The following is a 20,330-nucleotide window of genomic DNA, read 5'->3' as shown; positions in this document are numbered from 1 at the left end:
CCAGAGTGTGTTTCATCACACCAAACATGACAAGTGTCAACACACCCTTATTCTGAATCAAAGAAACAGATTAATCAGTAAAGTGAAGGTTAGTTACAGGTCTAATTGTAAGTCAGTGTGTGGAGTCACTAAACACCAGCAACAGACTCTGGGCCTGGTTTGTGGGATCTCACCTGGGGTCAGAGGTCACTGGATCATCACTGAATAAAGGAGGATGACCCATGGATGCATCACTCTTCAGAGACACACAGCTGTGATCCGGAGATGAAGATCTCAGCTTCCATGAGATCCTGAGAAAACAGAAACAGTTATTTCCTTAGTTCTGCCTGCTGTTCTTTTATTATAACTCTCTGTTGTGTCTAGCACTGGATTATATCTCACCTGGGGTCAGAGGTCACTGGTTCATCACTGAGGTTAAGAGGAAGATCAGGAGATGAAGATCTCTCTCTGTTCTCCATAATGACAAACTGACGTCACACCTGCACATGGAAACACAAGAGAACACAGGACACATGATATTGAGATTATTATTCCAGTGAAATCTTAACTCTACACACAATGAGATTGAAGAGAATGTGGAGCTGCAGCAGTTTGATACAGAAAATACATTTGTGACCCGTGCTGGCAGAATGAGCCACAATCAGCAAATTTGCCTGAAAATAAAATGTTAGTTATTTTCACAAAACTAACAGTTATGACTAGCTCTATACCTAACTACTACATTATACAGATAAAGACAATCATTTCAGAAGCACAGATGTCTGCGACTGAGCCTGGTTTAACAGTGAGGTGTGAATGTATATGCTGTATCTGTATCTATCTTATGTTGTTCACCAAAGGCCATGATCGTGTAATAATTTTTACAATTAATATAGTTATCTAAATTATGGACTATTATATATATATATATATATATATATATATATATATATATATATATATATATATATATATATATTTCTTTTGTCTGTTTTCTTAACTGCAGAATATTTATCATGTGCATCCAGTCCTTCGTGCTGTCTTTGCTGTAAACTGGTTTAAAGGGACAGAAGTTAGAGACTTATTTACCCTCATTTGATAAAACTGTTTTGAATAAAATAATTTTACATTTAGAAATTTCTAGAATCTCAGGTTTTTTATTATTGTAAAAACTTTTCCAAATTCCTTTTTCCAAAATAAAAAAGTAAGTAAGTGAAGTTTTCACTTATTTTTCACCAGATCTTGTATTGTTCCTGTAGCTCAGTGGTAGAACATTGCATTAGCAAGCGTAAGGTTTGGGGTTTGATTCCCCGGGAACACATGATAGGTGAAAATTGTTAGCCTGAATGCACTGTAAGTTGCTTTGGATAAAAGTGTCTGCTAAATGTGTTAATTTAATATTATTTAAATTAAATTTTACTCAATAAAATATACTTATTATTATTTTTATTTTTTTTTCTTAACTTAGTTAAGTAGATTTACTTAATTTCCAAATGTGTTAAATTTACTTGAAAAATTCTTGTGCAAATACTTGCCAAAATAAAAATTAAGTAAATTTACTTATTGTTTTTTTCAGTGTATATACATATATATATATATATATATATATATATATATATATATATATATATATATATATATATATATATATCCACCTTATGAACAAAAAAAAAAAAAGAAAGAAAGAAAGAAGGGTCATCTGTTATACCACAGTGTAAGACACGTAGTCACAGAGTTTTATATCAGCACGATGCGATGAAGTAGCATTTATTTTAATTTCCAAACATTTTTTTCCTGTCTAAAATGACTGAACAACAGAGGGTTAATAACTCTTTTAACATTAATCAAGTCCCGTAATTTCTCACACGTGATGTTTTTAATGTTAAAGCCATGTGAATAAACGCTTTTAACCTTTTCCACAGTATTTTTGAGTGCCGTGGATTCAGATTCAGATTCAGATATCTTTATTAGTCCCCAAAGGGGCAATTCAGTTCTACAGCCAACCCATCCAATAAGGGTATTAGCACACAATAATATAAGGATTATAAAAGTAAAAAATGTATACAACGATCACACCCTGACACACACATACAGCACAACACACACATTCACCTGCCAGTGACAGAATAAAGCAGTGGAATCCAAGAGCCATGAGTTATGAGTTCTCATTCAAGAACCTTATAGCAGAGGGAAGGAATGAGTTTGCATAACGATTCGTTTTCCGTATAGGCACATAATACCGCCGACCTGACTGCATGAGCACAAATCCATACCTGAGCACATGATCTGGTTGGCACAGTATTCTATCTGCTTTTTGGACCACTTTTTTTTTTTCAAGAGAGAACAGAGATCATTTAATTGTGTACCAGTAATTTTTGAGCATACTTTAACAATGTCGCTCAAACTCTTTTTGTCTTTCACAGCTAAACCATTAAACCAACCCAAGGGAAAAAAAAGTTAATAGACTCTCAATGAATGCCTGATAGAATGTACATAAAATTATTTTACAAACCCCAAAGGAGTTCAACTTCCTCAGCAGGTATATTCTTTGGTTTACTCGCTTAATAATGCTATCAGTGTTCTCTCGGAAATTCAAGTGTGAGTCAAATACTGTGCCCAAATACTTGTATGTTTGAACCACTTGAACACCTTCATTGTGTATTACACTCAGTTTAGGTTCGTCACTAACCTTCCTAAAATCTATTATCAATTCTTTAGTCTTTGACACATTTAAGTCATATTACACATTTTTTGAAATTTCTAGAATCTCAGGTTTTTTATTAATGTAAAAACTTTTCCAAATTCCTTTTTCCAAAATAAAAAAGTAAGTAAGTGAAATTTTCACTTATTTTTCACCAGATCTTGAAGTGTTCCTGTAGCTCAGTGGTGGAACATTGCATTAGCAAGTGCAAGGTTTGTGTGTTCAATTCCCCGGGAACACATGATAGGTGAAAATTGTTAGCCTGAATGCACTGTAATTCGCTTTGGATAAAAGTGTCTGCTAATGCATTAATTTAAATTTACTCAATAAAATTTTAAATGTCAAGTTCACTCACAGAAATACTTCACCCCAAATGTAAGATTTATGTAATTTTATTACATGACAAATTCCCATTTATATTTTTTCATAACTTTGATGAAAACCAATCACATAAACTTTAAATAACAGAATCTTGTTTGTTTTATAACTCTTACAGAAGATCTTATTGAGAATGAACTAAGGTTTAGATGTTGATTTATTGTTTCATTTGAAGTAACCATGTTAGAGATCAGTGTCTGCTTTAGTTGGGCTCTTGACCCTTGATTTCTGTCTTAGTCTTTTCTCTGGCTGTTATAACCGTGTGTTTCTAAAACATGTTTGTTGTCATTCAATAGACCAGAAGAAACGCCATCAGGTGTTAACCTGTACCTAGGTGTAGATCGTATACTTTATATTGGTGATGATAATCATCAATTATTGAACTGTAGTCTAATCTCTAATAAAATAGATGTGCAATTAGTAGAGATGGTTCTAGTAAAATTACACTAAGAGCCAGTAATTCTGTCATAATCACTTATTATAAAAATGACTTTCTAAACATTTTGTACATGTACATTTTTCTTCTATGCCAGTAACTGGTCAAACACAGACATCAATAATCAGAATATGAACCTCTACAATGGTGACAAAAAAACATGCTGCAATGTTCATTCTCAATACGATCTTCTGTAAGAGTTATAAAACAAACAAGATTCTGTTATTTAAAGTTTATGTGATTGGTTTTCATCAAAGTTATGAAAAAAATATAAATGGGAATTTGTCGTGTAATAAAATTACATAAATCTTACATTTGGGGTGAAATATTTCTGTGAGTGTACATGTACTTATTAGTTTTTTTTTTTTTTTTTTTTTTTTTTACTTAACTTAGTTAAGTAGATTTACTTAATTTCCAAATGTGTAAATTTACTTGAAAAATGCTTGTGCAAAAACTTGCCAAATAAAAATTAAGTAAATTTACTAATTCTTTTTTTCAGTGATGGTTTTCTCTGTTTTTGTCTGTAATGTAGCCCGGGCACATTCAGACTCATTTCTCCAGCACGGGTCACTTGTGGTCATGTCAGAATCAAACTATCACTAAACCTGAACATCTGTGAATCCTACACAAGAGATCTATTTCATATTTAAAGCTTTACGTCCAGGGTTCGAAATGACTTAGGACTCTTGGGGGGTCCCCTAAAATTTAATTATTTAAGGTTCTGAAGACTACCTTGCTACACGATATATTGTAAGCAAAATTATATGGACCAGTGTTGATAATGGTCTTGGGATGTTTTCCCTTGCCCCGCTGCAAATTACATTGCCACCAACCCCTGCCATCCCACCCCTATAGGCACACAGAGTAAAATGAAATTCTGAAAAACTATCACTTCTTCTTGCTTTACTACTCCTTTCTCTTCTTCCTGAAAACCATTTCACCTGATGATTTGAGTAGCTCTTTTTCTAGGATGATTGGGCTAATTTTGTAGGGTAGGCCTAGTGCCTCTGCATAGAAAATAATAAAGTACAAGCATATATAAATGCAATAGAATGAAAAAACGTGAAATAAAGCAGTGCTTTTGGTTTCTCCGGTAAATTAACTGCATTAAGTTACAGACATTGAATAATCAAACGTAAAATAACACTGCCTTCACTGTAGGGTGACCATATGCGCCGTTCATACGGGACACGTCCCAGCCAGGATTTTAATATTGCCTAAAATATCCAGGTTTTGGCTATTTACACTGTGCAGGTTGATCGTTGTGTAACATTCATGAGAGCTATAAAGAGCAGACCAGATGGCTACTTATGCTTTTGTATCAACTTTCACGTGTTTGTTAGTTCGTTTGACTTGAAGCATTGTGGCGCACTTTTTTTTTTTGGATTTGTGCGCAGCGACGCTTCAAGTCAATCGACCGAACGAACAAACATGTGCGCATATTTGCATCGCTTTGATCTTTCCCAACTTGATCTCACCTTCTCACACGCAGCCCCACGATTGGTCGATTATGTACAATACCTGCATGTTATTGGTTAAACTGCTCTGGATGTTTTAGGCATTATTAAAATCCTGGCTGGGACGTGTCCCATATGAACCGCGCATATGGTCACCCTACTTCACTGTATACATTAAATATGGTTCATACAATTAATACAGTTTACCTTTAGCTACAAAATGTTTTTTCTCTTTCTCTTTTGTTTTTTGATTAACTTTGCTGACAAACAGCTGCAGGTATATTGGGTTGCTGTCCCTTTAAGACGAATGCATACTGGTAATGACATGCATCTGTTTTCTTTCTCTGACTGCGTTTACGGGGAAACTCGTTGAAACTGACACTTTTAGTTATTTTTTCGAGCACATTTTTTTTTTTTTTTTTTCGTTCAAAAACAAATTGATAAGAAAGAAAAGGTAATTCGGTATTCATGAACTTCAGGTGCTGTCTGCGACTGCGTGGCTCTGTGCGCCGACAGAAAGACCAGTCTACATTTGGATGTTTAACATAAATATACACTGAAAAAAGTAATAAGTAAATTTACTTAATTTTTATTTGGCAAGTTTTTGCACAAGCATTTTTCAAGTAAATTTAACACATTTGGAAATTAAGTAAATCTACTTAACTAAGTTAAGTAAAAAAAATAAAAAAAATAATAAGTACATTTTATTGAGTAAAATTTAATTAAATAATATTAAATTAATGCATTTAGCAGACAAATTTATCCAAAGCAACTTGCAGTGCATTCAGGCTAACACTTTTCACCTATCATGTGTTCCCGGGGAATCAAACCCCAAACCTTACACTTGTTAATGCAATGTTCTACCACTGAGCTACAGGAACACTTCAAGATCTTGTGAAAAATAAAGGAGAATTTCACTTACTTACTTTTTTTATTTTGGAAAAGTTTTTACACTAACAAAAAACCTGAAACAGATATTCTAGAAATTCCTAAATGTAAAATATTTTTTTTCAAAACAGTTTTATCAAATGAGGGTAAATAAGTCTCTAACTTCTGTCCCTTTAAACCAGTTTACAGCAAAGACAGCACGAAGGACTGGATGCACATGATAAATATTCTGCAATTAAGAAAACAGACAAAAGAAATAGCACTGTAAAACCCGATAAGTAAACTTTACTCAAACCGTTTGAGTAAATAGATTGCCTTGATTTAAACCATGTAAGTTTTAAAACTTTGCATTTAAGTAATTAAGTGATTAACTGAGTGATAATTGTTAATTAGTGATGAACAGCTGCTGTTAACAAACAGAATCACTGAAGAAAAGAGAAACACAAGAACTACTACAACTGACTTCAGACACAGCCTTAGATGAAATCAACTGAAATAAAATACATGAAATCTCTCAAGATCTGATTAAACAACCCCACAAACAGCATCACCAGCTCCACTTATTAATAACCAGACTGACTTTATTTCTGTCAGACGTCTACAGAAGATCTTATTGAGAATGAACTAAGGTTTAGATGTTGATTTATTGTTTCATTTGAAGTAACCATGTTAGAGATCAGTGTTTGCTTTAGTTGGGCTCTTGACCCTTAATTTCTGTCTTAGTCTTTTCTCTGGCTGTTATAACCATGTATTTCTAAATCACGTTTGTTGTAACTCAAAAGTCCAGAAGAAAAGCCATCAGGTGTTAACCTGTACCTAGATGTAGGTTGTTATACTTTATATCAGTGATGATAATGATCAATTATTGAACTGTACAGAGTCTACCCTCTGATGAAATAAGTGTTGTGTAATTTGATAGATTATAGCAAAAGTGATTCTAAGAGCCAGTGGTTCTGTAACAATCAGTTAATCTGAACGACTTTTCAAACAGTTTGGTCTTCTTCGGTGTCAAATAGTCACACAAAGACATCAATAATCAGAATATGAACCTCAACAATGGTGACCATAAAAAAATTCCTGCAGAGCATGCTGGGAGCCATGGATGAGTTCTGTACTACAATAGTACCCAGAATGCATTGCAGCAAGTTTTTTTTGTCACCATTGTAGAGGTTAATATTCTGATTATTGATGTCTGTGTCTGACCAATTACTGGCATAGAAGAAAAAGTTATGTGTACAAAATGTTTAGAAAGTCATTTTAATATTAACTGATCTTCACAGAATCACTGGCTCTTAGTGTCACTTTTACTAAAATCACTTCTAATTACACAACACCTACTCCATTAGACGCCATACAGATAAATAATTGATGATTATCATCACCAATATAAAGTATAACAACCTACACCTAGGTACAGGTTAACACCTGAAGATATTTCTTCTGGGCTTTTGAGTTACAACAAATGTGTTTTAGAAACAGACGGTTATAACAGCCAGAGAAAAGACTAAGACAGAAATCAAGGGTCAAGAGCTCAACTAAAGCAGACACTGATCTCTAACATGGTTACTTCAAATGAAACAATAAATCAACATCTAAACCTTAGTTCATTCTCAATAAGATCTTCTGTAGACGTCTGACAGAAATAAAGTCAGTCTGGTTATTAATAAGTGGAGCTGCTGATGCTGTTTGTGGGTTGTTTAATCAGATCTTGAGAGATTTCATGTATTTTATTTCAGTTGATTTCATCTAAGTCTGTTTCTGAAGTCAGTTGTAGTAGTTCTTGTGTTTCTCTTTTCTTCAGTGATTCTGTTTGTTAACAGCAGCTGTTCATCACTAATTCACAATTATCACTCAGTTAAAAACTTACATGGTTTAAATCAAGGCAATCTGTTTACTCAAACGGTTTGAGTAAAGTTTACTTATCGGGTTTTACAGTGCTATTTCTTTTGTCTGTTTTCTTAACTGCAGAATATTTATCATGTGCATCCAGTCCTTCGTGCTGTCTTTGCTTTGGTTTTTTGTTAGTGTAAAAACTTTTTCAAAATAAAAAAGTAAGTAAGTGAAATTTTGAAAATCTTGAAGTGTTCCTGTAGCTCAGTGGTAGAACATTGCATTAGCAAGCGCAAGGTTTGGGGTTTGATTCCCCGGGAACACATGATAGGTGAAAAGTGTTAGCCTGAATGCACTGTAAGTTGCTTTGGATAAAAGTATCTGCTAAATGCATTAATTTAATATTATTTAATTAAATTTTACTCAATAAAATGTACTTATTATTATTTTATTTTTTTACTTAATTAAGTAGATTTACTTAATTTCCAAATGTGTTAAATTTACTTGAAAAATGCTTGTGCAAAAACTTGCCAAATAAAAATTAAGTAAATTTACTTATTACTTTTTTCAGTGTATAACCTACTGATACAGCAAAGACAACGTCGGCAGTTTTGACGGCAAAATAGTCTACAGCATATTTCGTTCTGTATTGACAGGAGTTTTTGTTTAAGCAGAATTTGATGCAGTTGTGGATACCATAGAGAGTAAAAGAAACACTAGGCGCGCTGTTTTTGCATCCCTGATATCTACAATTTCCCCCAACAACAGCCATGTTATCACATAAGCACAATTTACCCTTGAAAAAATTCGGTGATCTTTCTTTTTCCTCTTTTTCTCTCCATGTGCAGGATTCCAAATTAAGAAAAATATTATTAGCTTCTTTACCAAGCTCTCATGTATCAATGCTCAAATCACATTCACTTTAATTAACTCACAGACTTGAATTAAGTCCTGGTTATCTTTCGTAATCACTGCTGGACAAGGAGATTGTTAAGCTAGCTTTGAATAACTAGTCTAGCAGCTCATTCTGCTGTTAGCTGGCAGATCATTTGGCTTCATACACATAAGTTACAGCTAGCAAGAAACGTTGACAAACGTACTCTTCTAATCATTACACTGGGTATCTAGTTAATGCAACTTTTGATATAGGAACTCGAACTCCTAATATTTTACTATAAGCAATTATGGAGGAGATATAAACACAATAAAAGCACTTACAGGATTTTCATTCAGGATTTCACTCTTTGTGATGTCTTGTTTTGGCGTGTTCATCTAGTACGTGTCTGCGGGTGCACCACAACAACAATCTGTGATGCTGAACTCACAATTAGCTAATAGCTGTCCCGATTGCTGCCTCGCGCTAGGAAATAAATGAATCACTGTTATAAATACAAATCATCACTAAAACCTATAATTTTCACAAAAATTTTTAATGTTAAAATATATTTGTTGGGGACCCCCCAAAATCCAAAAATGAATTCTTAGGGGGGGTCCCTAATGACTTATGGAGGGTCCGGGACCCCCCCAGACCCCCCTCATTTCGAACCCTGTTTACGTCTCTGTAAAGGCCTTTATTCTGTAGATGTGAGCGATTAAATACATTCCTCTCTAGATGTATTCCTTCTGTAAACCAGAGTTATTATCATTAGCTGAAATAAATTAAATTTCATTATTTGAAATACATTTTAATGTAAATTAAAACAGAAAAATTAACCTTATTTAGTTTTAGCCAGTTATTATGTTTCTCATTTTCATTTAAGTCCTAAAATAACTCAAACTAACCAAATGACCAAAACAACTAAATAACTACAATTGTAAATAAATGTATACTGAAATAACAAAACTCAATGTAAATGGACATAATAAACACTTATTAAGACTGCAGAAAGGCTCAAACTGCAGCTAACCTTCATGTCCGAGGGAATCTCACTGAAAACTGAAGATCTGTCTTCAAATACAGTATTTAAACTGTTCCCATGAGACTCAAACACCAGAGAATATCTGACTGTCACTGAACCTCAACATCTGCAAATCTACTTCATTTTTAAATGATTACATTTTTCTTTGTGTTTTAGACTGTAATGAATACATACATTAATCTCAACTAAAAGCAGAATCCATAGAGCTCGATATTATTATAATCCTGAAGATGAATTTGTTCATTTCTACATCCGTCACAACTAAAATGCCGGTTGACGCTTAAAGATGGAGTTTAACAGCGAAAACAACTCAAACAATAATACAACAATAATAATAATACAACATAATATCAGATGAAGATAAATGAACTTACTATAATGTGATGTTTATGACCGTTTTTATAGGTTCACAAGTCTTCTTATTTTGGGTTTAATGGCGATCTTCCAGACCATCTCCTCTCCGAGTTTACTTTCGGTTTGGACTCAGAGGACGGGAGGAGCCCAAGAGTGAAAGTGCGCATGCGCAGGAGACTGACTGAATGACTGAAGCTTCTAATCTTTTGTGTTTCGAAACACTGGTTCGTAGCGCGTCTCTTTGCAAACTGCCAAAGACACGTGATTTCAGTAAATGAAGGGCTTCGTTACCTCATAACTGTTTCGAAACGTTTCGATATTTTCCAATGTATTATATTCTAATGTTTTCAACATGAATTTGTGTTCCTCTGAATCCAACTCTTTATTAAAATCAATAAATAGCATTAGTTTGCCATCATTGAGAAGGTGCCTATAATCAATCATATCTTTTCATGACTCCAGACTGAGACTGATCAATTAGAGAATCCAGCCCTCATTACAGCCTGCTGGAAACAATAAGAGAAAACAGTGCATCAGTGATAAAGTTAGAGATAAGGTTTTCTTCATTTATCTTCAGGATTGGAGTAATTAGCCCTGACTAAGAGAAGATTCATTAAACAGCTAAAACAAAAGAGGAAAGCACATCTCTGAAAGTTTGAATAAATTCATTAATAAGACCATCATTATCAGGAGGGTTATTAATATTGCTCATCATTTCTGTAATACTAAGCTCTTTCTGACTTGTGACCAAATTCACCGTTGACAGATATTATTGTCCAAGTTTTCTAAAAGTATTTCTTCAAGGAATGAATGAGATGTGTGAAGATGAAGAATGTGTTCAGAATGTGATGAGAGTGGTGTTCAGAGAGAGAGAGCAGCTCTGTTCACATGATTCAGACTCTTCTAGAAGACTCTTCTCTCTCTCTCTTCTTCTGTTTCTTTCTTTGAGCTCTGTAAATATGAATGTTTTATAGGTATCAACAGTTTTGGGAATGAATGAAAACGTTGTAAACACTCTTGTAAAAGATGCTGCAGAGGTCAGAGAAGACATCGTTTCTCAGAGGTGTCTTTGAGGTCAGTAAAACACCTCTTTCTTGGATCATGTAATTGTCACAGGAAAGCTCTTCTGACGCGGTGTTTGACTTTAAACAGAGCTTCTCTCCTCCATCACTCATCTTTATCTGGAATAACATCACTATCTATCTGTCTATCACTCAGAAAACACTCCGTCTGTAAGACATTGGTCTGAATCTGATATATTAGTAATTGATCAATTATTGAATTCTGCCGGACAGCTTTTGAGTATTAATAAACTGTGTCACATTGAAATGTCATATTTCTGCTAAAGATTATTCTGTTGTCATGAACTCTATCTCTGTAAAAAGACAGTCTCTGTTCATAAATCACGGCTCTTGTGTAACACAGCAGGAAGTAAAGTTTGAAAACATTTCGTTTTAGATCAATTTGATTTACTTCATGATAACTGCAGCAAGCAGATAGATCTAGATAAGATATAGTTAGATCTGTTTGGTAATATCTCTTCTTCATCATCTGAACTTGTTTGGGTTAATACTGTATGTTTCCTTTATTTGAGAGGGAATATTTTGGGGAGTTGTTACAAATAAAACGAAAAGAAGTGTCCTTTAAAACTACTCCCAGAACATATCCTGCTAAAGAAAAGAGTGTTTTCATCTGGATATAGATTACAACTGTTCTTTCTGTAATTGTAAAAAAGAGATTATTATGCTTTTATTTTTTGAATGTCTCTGTTCATCTTAGTTTTGGTCTGAAATGTCACAAAGTGTTAAAATTAACTGCACCCTAGTCTTACATTTATCATTTGTTTTACTTCATTCAAATAAACACGTCTTTTCTAAAGGGAACATATTTATTATTGCTTGGTTCTCTTTTATTATTAAAATGTTATATTCGTCAAACTAAACGGATTAACTGTTGAGAATCTATAAAGTCTTTAAAAGACTGTAAATCTCTGCTTAATTTAACATATGCCTGAGATGCCCATTTTTTTATTTATTATTTTTTTATTATTATTATTATGAAGAACTTGCTTTTGAATTTTGTAATTTTCGGAGTTCAATCTAAAAAATAAAAGAAAACAGAATAAAAATGTTTGGATATGTCGATGGCTCATTGCTGGGGGTCGATGATCTCTTTAAACCTGTGAGTCAGATCGAATCAGTGAACCAAAGTCTGTGGTTTACTTGATCTTGGATCAGTTTCAGCAATTTGTAGACATTTTAACAAGCAAATAAAAGGATGAGAAGTAGTTAATAATCTCTTTCTGGCCTATGGCCTATATATATGGTGACCCATACTCAGAATTTGTGCTCTGCATTTAACCCATCCGACGTGTAAAAAACACATATTATTCAGGCATTTCATATTTAATGGTATTTGATTATATATTATAATTATATTTATTGCATTTCATGTATTATAATTTCAAAAATACATTTTTTTATGGTTTTGTAAAGCTGTTATGCATGTTTTGGTATGATCCAAGATGGCAGAAACTATCAGTTTATCATCTGCTGCAGCCTTAGTAGCTACAGCTTCAGCTGGTTGAACCAACCGACTGTCATCGGCTACAGCAAAAGTTGCTTCTATCTTTGGGTGGTTATCTGTTTAAAGTATCAGCTGCATCTTCCACAGTTGGACTTATCGTCTGCTATGACATCAGCTTCCCGTCACTGGTCTGGTCGTCAGTTGCCTTAGCTGCTGCTTTCTCCACCACCGCACTTCTCGTCTGCTAAGGTCTCAGCTGGTTTTATGCTGGAATTGTCATCATAACACTGTTTTGTAGCACATTTTTTAGTACATGCATTCACAGAAAAAAAAAACTTACTTCTGTGTTGAAAAATAAGGTGGACATTCATTTACTAATTATCAGCAAAACAGTAAAAAAAAAAGAAAAAAATGATAATAATAGTATGTTTTAATGTTTGTATATTCACTAATCCTTAATACTTTTAAGTACCCCATAATTAGCATAGAAATGTAGGTGACTTTTCATGTGTGGCAGATCGGAGGATAGTCTGGGAAACCTGTTTGGAAACAGTCATTATTAAGGTCAGATTACAGTTGTTGCATGAATGACATATAGGTCACCTGTATCGTCTAACAGGTTGTTTCCCACATTCCCAGGAGAACATGCCCAGACCATACCTGTCAAGTTTTGGATTTGAAAATAAGGGAAATTTTCCAGCGCCCATTGTGAGCAGTCCCACCACCCCAACAAAGCTCCAGTATCCCTTACATTTTAAGACAGGTGTTATAGCCCAAATGAAAACACAAAAGGGTATATATGAAGAGCATTTATTTAAAGGCTTATTTGCATATTTTCTGTTAATTTAACATTGCTTGTTTTTACATTTACATTTTATTTTAATTCCACACATTCTTTTCATTTCATATTGCTTTTCTTTTACAGTTTTTCTTTTCATTTCACAACTTTTCTTTTACTCTTTTAGTGAGTTGTTGTACCAATTTGTTGCAGACTTTGCATTCTTTAAAAAAGTAAAATCGCTGTCCCATTTATCACGGTATTTACACATGGGTTTTGGTTTTTTGGCAGGTGTGCCTTCACTCTCTATCGTAGCATCCATTATCCGTCTCTAGGCTACTACAGGTGGGAGTTATCGCGAGACTAGTGACAGAGCTCAGATTGGGAATGTTTTCATTATTATTATTTTATTAATAACGCAGGTAAAAAAAATAAATAAATAAAAATACGGGAGATTTACGGGAAAATACTAATACGGGAGGACGGCGGGAAAGAATGGTAAAATACGTGACTTTCCCGGCCAAAACGGGATACTTGACAGGTATGGCCCAGACCTGCCCCGGGAACAACTGCATACTCATAAACACGCAACCTGAGAGCTGTAAAACACAAGCCCTTCACTCCTCCTCCATTCTTCTGCACGGAGCGGGAAAATAATTTCCTCAATGAGGGCCGGTGTCAGTGGACTCTGGTTTCTGTTTGCACAATCAAATACAGTTTAGAGAGAAAAACAGAGCATCTAAAACAGTCCCACACAGCAAAATCCCCAGTGTTAATTTAACACTCTTGAGTGTGGACTCATATAAACACTAAAGCAGTGTTAAAAGTAACACTGAAGCAGAGTTGAAGTTAATGAGATAATTAAGAAGTTAATTGAGTTATGATTGAGCATTATTGAAGACACCTGATGTTAACAAGCAGAATCACCAACTGAGAAAATCACAATTTGTGTGTCACCATTATAGTGGTCAATGTTTGCTTTAGTTGGGATCTTGACCCTTTAGTTATTAACTTTAGATATTGTGTGTCTGTGGTGGCTGAATTATCTCATACAGACAGACCACAGCAAAGGCAATCATGTGTGCTATTGATTGTGATTTGAGCTATTTGTTATAGAGTGACCTGAATGCCTGAGTTTAAGTTTCTTTACTGCATACATATATTAAGTGAAAAAGAAAACTAAGCAACCCAGCATTTCTGACATAGTATGACATGTTTTTAATAGTTAGTTCTACGTAAAAAAAAGTAAGCTTTTGTTTGGACACACAGACATCAGAAATCAGCGTGAGCATCACAACAACGGTGACCATCAAAAATGTTGTATGTTGCATGTTGTAGCCAATAAAAACTCATCCATGGCTCCCATCATGCATTGCGGCATGAATAAATTATGAGCTGAACTGTCTTTTTAACTTTTTATTCTAACTATATTTTATTTTTGCTGTTTCTATGTTCATTTTTTTGTATCTAGTTTTGTGATGTTCAGAGTTGGTCTGTTGATCTGAATATGTTGTTTGTCACCGTTGTTGAGATTCATACGCTGATTATTGTTATCTGTGTGTGCCTAAAATTAGAATTCTTTAATAAAAAAAAATCAGAATCACTTGCAAGAGATACCTACAAAATGTACAGAAAATACAGATTTTTTCATTGTGGAATCAAAGCTATGACAATCAATAATGGAAGTTTTACTTTGAGAAAACACTGTGAATGAGTTCAGTGAATCATGTCAAACAACGATTACATTAAAACATAATCATCAACACGCGATGATTTTTGCTCTTGGTTTGACAAACAAACTTTAAAAATAAAAAGTTACAAGCCAAGATCCCAACTAAAGCAAACACTGAACACTATAATGGTGACACACAAATTGTGATTTTCTCGTTTTTGATTCTGCTTGTTAACATCAGGTGTCTTCAATAATGGTCAATCATAAATCAATTAACTTCTTAATTATCTCATTAACTTCAACTCTGCTTCAGTGTTACTTTTAACACTGCTTCAGTGTTTATATGAGTCCACACTCAGAGTGTTAAATTAACTCTGGGGATTGTTAAATTAACACTGGGGATTTTGCTGTGCAGGAGCCACTGGATCACATTGCTGGTTTCTATGATTGATGGAGAACTGTGAACCCCTGAATATGCTATGTTAACATACGGCCAAAGCAAATGAGTTATGAAATTAATTCATGTACACATGCTAATCTTATCAAGCTGACTCTATAGAGTAAGTGCACAACACCATGATGTCATGTGCGTGTCAAAACCTCATCGCTGTCAGTGACTGATTGACAGAAGCTGAAAACATGAACATTACCCAAGAAAGAGGAGCCACACACTAAAACACAGACTTATTTGGTTTAAAAAGACTCATGCTAAATATATCACACTCCTAATTCAGGTTAAAGAGATGAAATAAATATTTACTCACAGCAATGCATCTGTGAACGCAGTCCCGAACATCTGAATCCAGATCCAGATTTACGAAATTACATCAAATTTGACCAATCTATGTGGTTATGTAACAGAATGAATCATGTTTGAGCTGTGTTTGGTAGCTGTTAGACTAGTCCTGGTGGTTTATGTAACCATGATGGTGCTGCTGTGGTTTGATGAACAGAAGTGAGTGTGTTCAGAGGTGAGCGTGACGCTGTGGGAGGGTTTGTGAGGCTCTTCTCCACTAGTTAATATGTAATCTGAGAGCAGAATAAAGCTGCTGCTGCTGCTCGCTGCCAGTGTTTAGTCTGAGCGTCCCGGAGCAGGAACCATGAGCTACGGTCTGTTCTTCTCTGCTGAAACATGGGCTCTGCTCATACTGTTTGTGACACTTCTGTTCATGTAAGTGATGCTCTCTTCAACTGAAGAACTAGTTCTAGGTCTGGAATCTTAATAAGAATGAGTCAGTAAGTAATGAGTTTGAAGAATTACAGTCGTCTTCTGTCAAAGGTCTAACAGTTTAAAAACTCAAAGCAATCAGTAGCAAAAATCTGCTGTTGTGAATGTCATAATATCTGTCTAAAATATTCATTTGGTTCTGATGTCATTTCCAGATATGGATCCTGGCCTCATGGTTACTTCAAGAAGCTGGGGATCCCGGGGCCAAAACCTCTGCCATTTTTCGGAACCATGCTGGAATATAGAAAGGTGTGATATTGTGTTAAACTGAGCTTTAGACACATTTGGATGTTGATGATCTTCAGTTCAGATCTGCTCGCGTTATTGAAGGAATGTGATGTGAATCTGGATGTTGTTACTTCAGCTTCACTTCTTTTCATAGTCCTCTCACAGTGTTTCTTTGATGACTCTTTAGATTTGTCTCTAAATGTGAACACATCTGCTATTTTCAGGGGTTTTACAACTTTGATATGGAGTGTTTCAAGAAGTACGGACGAGTCTGGGGGTGAGTGTGAGACTATGAAGCCTCACAGATCAGTCTCAAAGAATCTCTTCAGAATATCTGACAAAAAATGAAACAGAACTGATTCAGATGACGACAGTTAATACACTAAATGACAAATATGACTGAAGGTTTAACAGTCTTTATGACATCATTGACAAGCTTCATAGGATCTGTAATGAAGACTCAGAGAACACAATGATGGTCATTACAAGATACTAAATGTCAATCAACTGTTCAAACTCTGGTGAAGTGATGATTATAATGAACTGAATGATTGTTCTCAATTTGATGTTAATATTGCTTGTGGTTCTGGCAGTATTTACGATGCGAGGCAGCCTGTTCTGTGCATCATGGACCTATCCATCATCAAAACCATCCTGGTTAAAGAATGCTACTCTCTCTTCACCAACAGAAGGGTAAAATCATCTTCATCTGAAATTAAATCAGCCTCGTCAAATACTGATTTGATCTGCATTGAATGTAGAGTGATGGACCTTGATGATGGTCAAAAAGGAAAGGTTATATTTGATTACAAAGCTAGAAAATGCAAAAGTTTTGCAAGCAATTGTTTTCAATCACCGTGTCCACTTTGGGGCTCTAAAAATTAAAGAGGGATTTGAGCAGAAAATTAGATTCTTTTCTAATAATAATAAATCTGCATGTCTGGGATGTTTTAGGGCCGCTGGAACAGTATGTGTTTGTGTTTCATCTGGGTTTGTTCTCTGAACCGGCAGAATTTACGCCTGAATGGGCCGCTGTACGACGCCGTGTCCATCGTAGAAGACGACGACTGGAGGAGGATCCGCAGCGTCCTCTCGCCCTCCTTCACCAGCGGGAGGTTAAAGGAGGTGCGTGAGTCTGGAGTCACTCACACATACATAATAATGGCACAGAAAAACTGTCAGTCACCTGTGTATGATGGAGATGGTTTGAGTTAATGATGATGATAATGATGATATACTGGCGATCCTCGCTCTAGATGTTCGGTATCATGAAGACTCACTCTCACACTCTGGTTGATAATCTGGGGAAAACAGCAACGCGAGGAGAAGCTGTAGATGTTAAAGAGTGAGACGCACATTCAAGATTCTTACATAACATCACATATGGCCTGTTGTTATCTTAATAGATAAGAACAGAGTTGCAATAATATCACTGTAATTACAGACCAAAGGTGTTTAGATGCCTCACCAATAACCTACAATAACCTATACAGACTGATAATATTCATGGAGAACATTCACTATTTATAGAGAATATAGGTTATAAGTTTATCAGATGGCAATATCTCTCTGTGGTCTGAATGTGTTCAGGTTCTTCGGGGCGTACAGTATGGATGTGGTGACCAGCACAGCGTTCAGCGTCGACATCGACTCCCTCAACAACCCTAAAGACCCATTTGTGACCAACATCAAGAAAATGCTGAAGTTTGACTTTGGATTATGCCTTCTTCCCGACATCTGTGACAGATTTCTTCTACGCTGCCTTAAAGAAGATCAAGTCCGAAAGAGTGGCCAAGGACCACAAGAAGGTACGACAAACACTTCACACGAACAGACAGATGTGAGCCTTTAAATGAAGCTGTCACCAGAGCATGTTTCTCACTTCCTGCAGAAGCGAGTGGACTTCCTGCAGCTGATGGTCGACTCTCAGACAGAAGGGAAAACTGAGCATGGAAGCAGTGAGGAACACCCAGAGAAAGGTGAAGCATCTCAGAATGATCTTGTGCTGTATTTGAAGAAACATTCCTCACACAGTGTCCTGTGCAGGTCTGAGTGACCACGAGATCCTCTCACAGTCCATGATCTTCATCTTCGCCGGGTACGAGACCAGCAGCAGCACTCTGTCCTTCTTCTTCTACAATCTGGCAACCAACCCAGAGGCCATGAAGAAACTGCAGAAGGAGATCGACCAGACCTTCCCTAATAAGGTAGAGCTCGGAGAACTGAGTGAATTTGTAGATGAGAAGAGTTTGAGAGGTTAAGCTCTGAACTGTGTTGAAGGCTCCGGTGGATTATGAAGGCGTCATGAACATGGAGTATCTGGATGCGGCTCTGAATGAGTCTCAGCGACTCTTCCCCGTTGGTGGTCGACTTGAGCGGGTCTGTAAGAAAACGGTGGACATCAACGGCCTCCTTATCCCTAAAGACATGGTGGTGATGATCCCCACATACGTCCTCCACAGAGACCCGGATTATTGGAGCGACCCAGAGAGCTTCAAACCCGAGAGGTAGGTAACCACAAAACACAGCTCTGAAGCCATGAAGCTGGCCATCGTGGAGATCCTGCAGAGGTTCGACGTCTCTGTGTGTGACCAGACTCAGGTGAGCAGACGGATCCTCCACACTGTCTCACATGACGACTGCAGTCATTCGCTCACACTCACCTTCTCTTGCTCTTCACAGGTTCCTCTGGAGCTTGGCATCAGCGGTTTCCTTTCTTCCAAAGAGGCCATTAAACTCAAGCTCAAGCCTCGGAAGTTTTCCCTCTCAGAAGATATTTGTAACAACAAAACATCGTAGAGCAGCTCCTGAACCACCATTCATCTGCTGTTTGCTTCTCTTTCAGTCCGAGGAGGAGGTTTGATCTGTCTTTTAAAATGTAAGAATAGATGTAGTCTCTAGTCTTCAGTGAAGAGGAGGATTCTCTGGTCTTTCGGACTCAGACTGAGAGTTCGGTAACATGCTTTACTTTTTAGACAGATTCTGCTGTCATCTGGGACTTTCTGAGAGTGGAAATGTTGATGCCATAAGATTCATATTTAGGGGCTTTACTTTGTGATGATTGATAAAACAAATTAGATGAGGTTAACCTTGAAAGAAATTAAATGGAAATATGAAATTAAATGTACCAAATCAATTAAAGTCTGCAGATACTGTACGTATCTGATGTGTGTGATGTCTATTGCTGTATTCACTGTACAACACAACCTTACATTACGGGATTTGCTTGAAATGTGGATTGGTTTAAAGAGACTCTTTTTGATTATGAATCAGAATCAGAAAGAGCTTTATTGTATTGCCAAGTATGATTGTGCATACAAGGAATTTGTTTTAGCAACATAAGCTTCTAGTAAACAGAGAAAACAACAACGCAGAGACAAAAAAAAAAAAATTGTAAATATAAATAGTAGGGATGCGCCAATAGGGGCCAGATACTGAGCTCCTGTACTCGTACCCATTAAAATGCCCTGTTATCAAACGCAGATACCACACAGCATGTGTTAAGTGCTATATTTAGACATAGAAACACAGACAACAGAACAACAGAGAGCAGAATGGAGTTATTAGAGATTAAGGTTGTCAATGTAGAATATATATGCTATGAATATAATGTTAAACATTCAGTATTAATGCCTGTATAGCTGACGTGCTCAAGCTGATAAAGCAAGCTGAGTGGATTGAGCGCACAGTGGCAGAGATGCATTTGCTTTTTCGAGTGAATATACAATTAATCACTGGAAACTTTGTAGCTCAGTCAGATATGTCAAAAAACAAGTAAGTAAAACAATGTAAAAGTTGCTTAATGGTAGGGAGGGAGAGAATTTAACCAAACATTTATTTCACAACTTCTACACTTTCAAAACAATTCTAATACAATAATGACTCAAACAAAATTGACAATGGGATCAATCATTGTAACAAACAAGAAAAATAGAAAAGTTAATCAACAACAGAGC

The 20,330-nt window shown here is 35.8% G+C and overlaps 1 protein-coding gene and 1 pseudogene across 1 annotated transcript in view; one reads left to right on the top strand and one right to left on the bottom strand.

Moving 5' to 3' along the window:
- The window catches only part of LOC113100637 (NACHT, LRR and PYD domains-containing protein 3-like), a 37,899-nt gene extending 27,762 nt beyond the window's left edge, over positions 1-10,137 (bottom strand). The window contains exons 1-3 of the mRNA XM_026265263.1: positions 9,963-10,137; positions 382-479; positions 174-290 (exon numbers count right to left, since the gene is read on the bottom strand). Coding sequence (XP_026121048.1) covers positions 174-290; positions 382-458 — 194 coding nt within the window. The 5' untranslated portion in view covers positions 459-479; positions 9,963-10,137. The remainder of the gene's footprint in view (positions 1-173; positions 291-381; positions 480-9,962) is intronic.
- Positions 10,138-15,973: 5,836 nt separating this feature from the next.
- Positions 15,974-19,527, top strand: LOC113100641 (cytochrome P450 3A40-like; annotated as a pseudogene).
- Positions 19,528-20,330: the final 803 nt, after the last annotated feature.

Source organism: Carassius auratus, unplaced genomic scaffold, assembly GCF_003368295.1.
Source record: "Carassius auratus strain Wakin unplaced genomic scaffold, ASM336829v1 scaf_tig00217318, whole genome shotgun sequence".
Classification (NCBI taxonomy): domain Eukaryota; kingdom Metazoa; phylum Chordata; class Actinopteri; order Cypriniformes; family Cyprinidae; genus Carassius; species Carassius auratus.
This window is presented reverse-complemented; position numbering and strand designations above follow the sequence as displayed.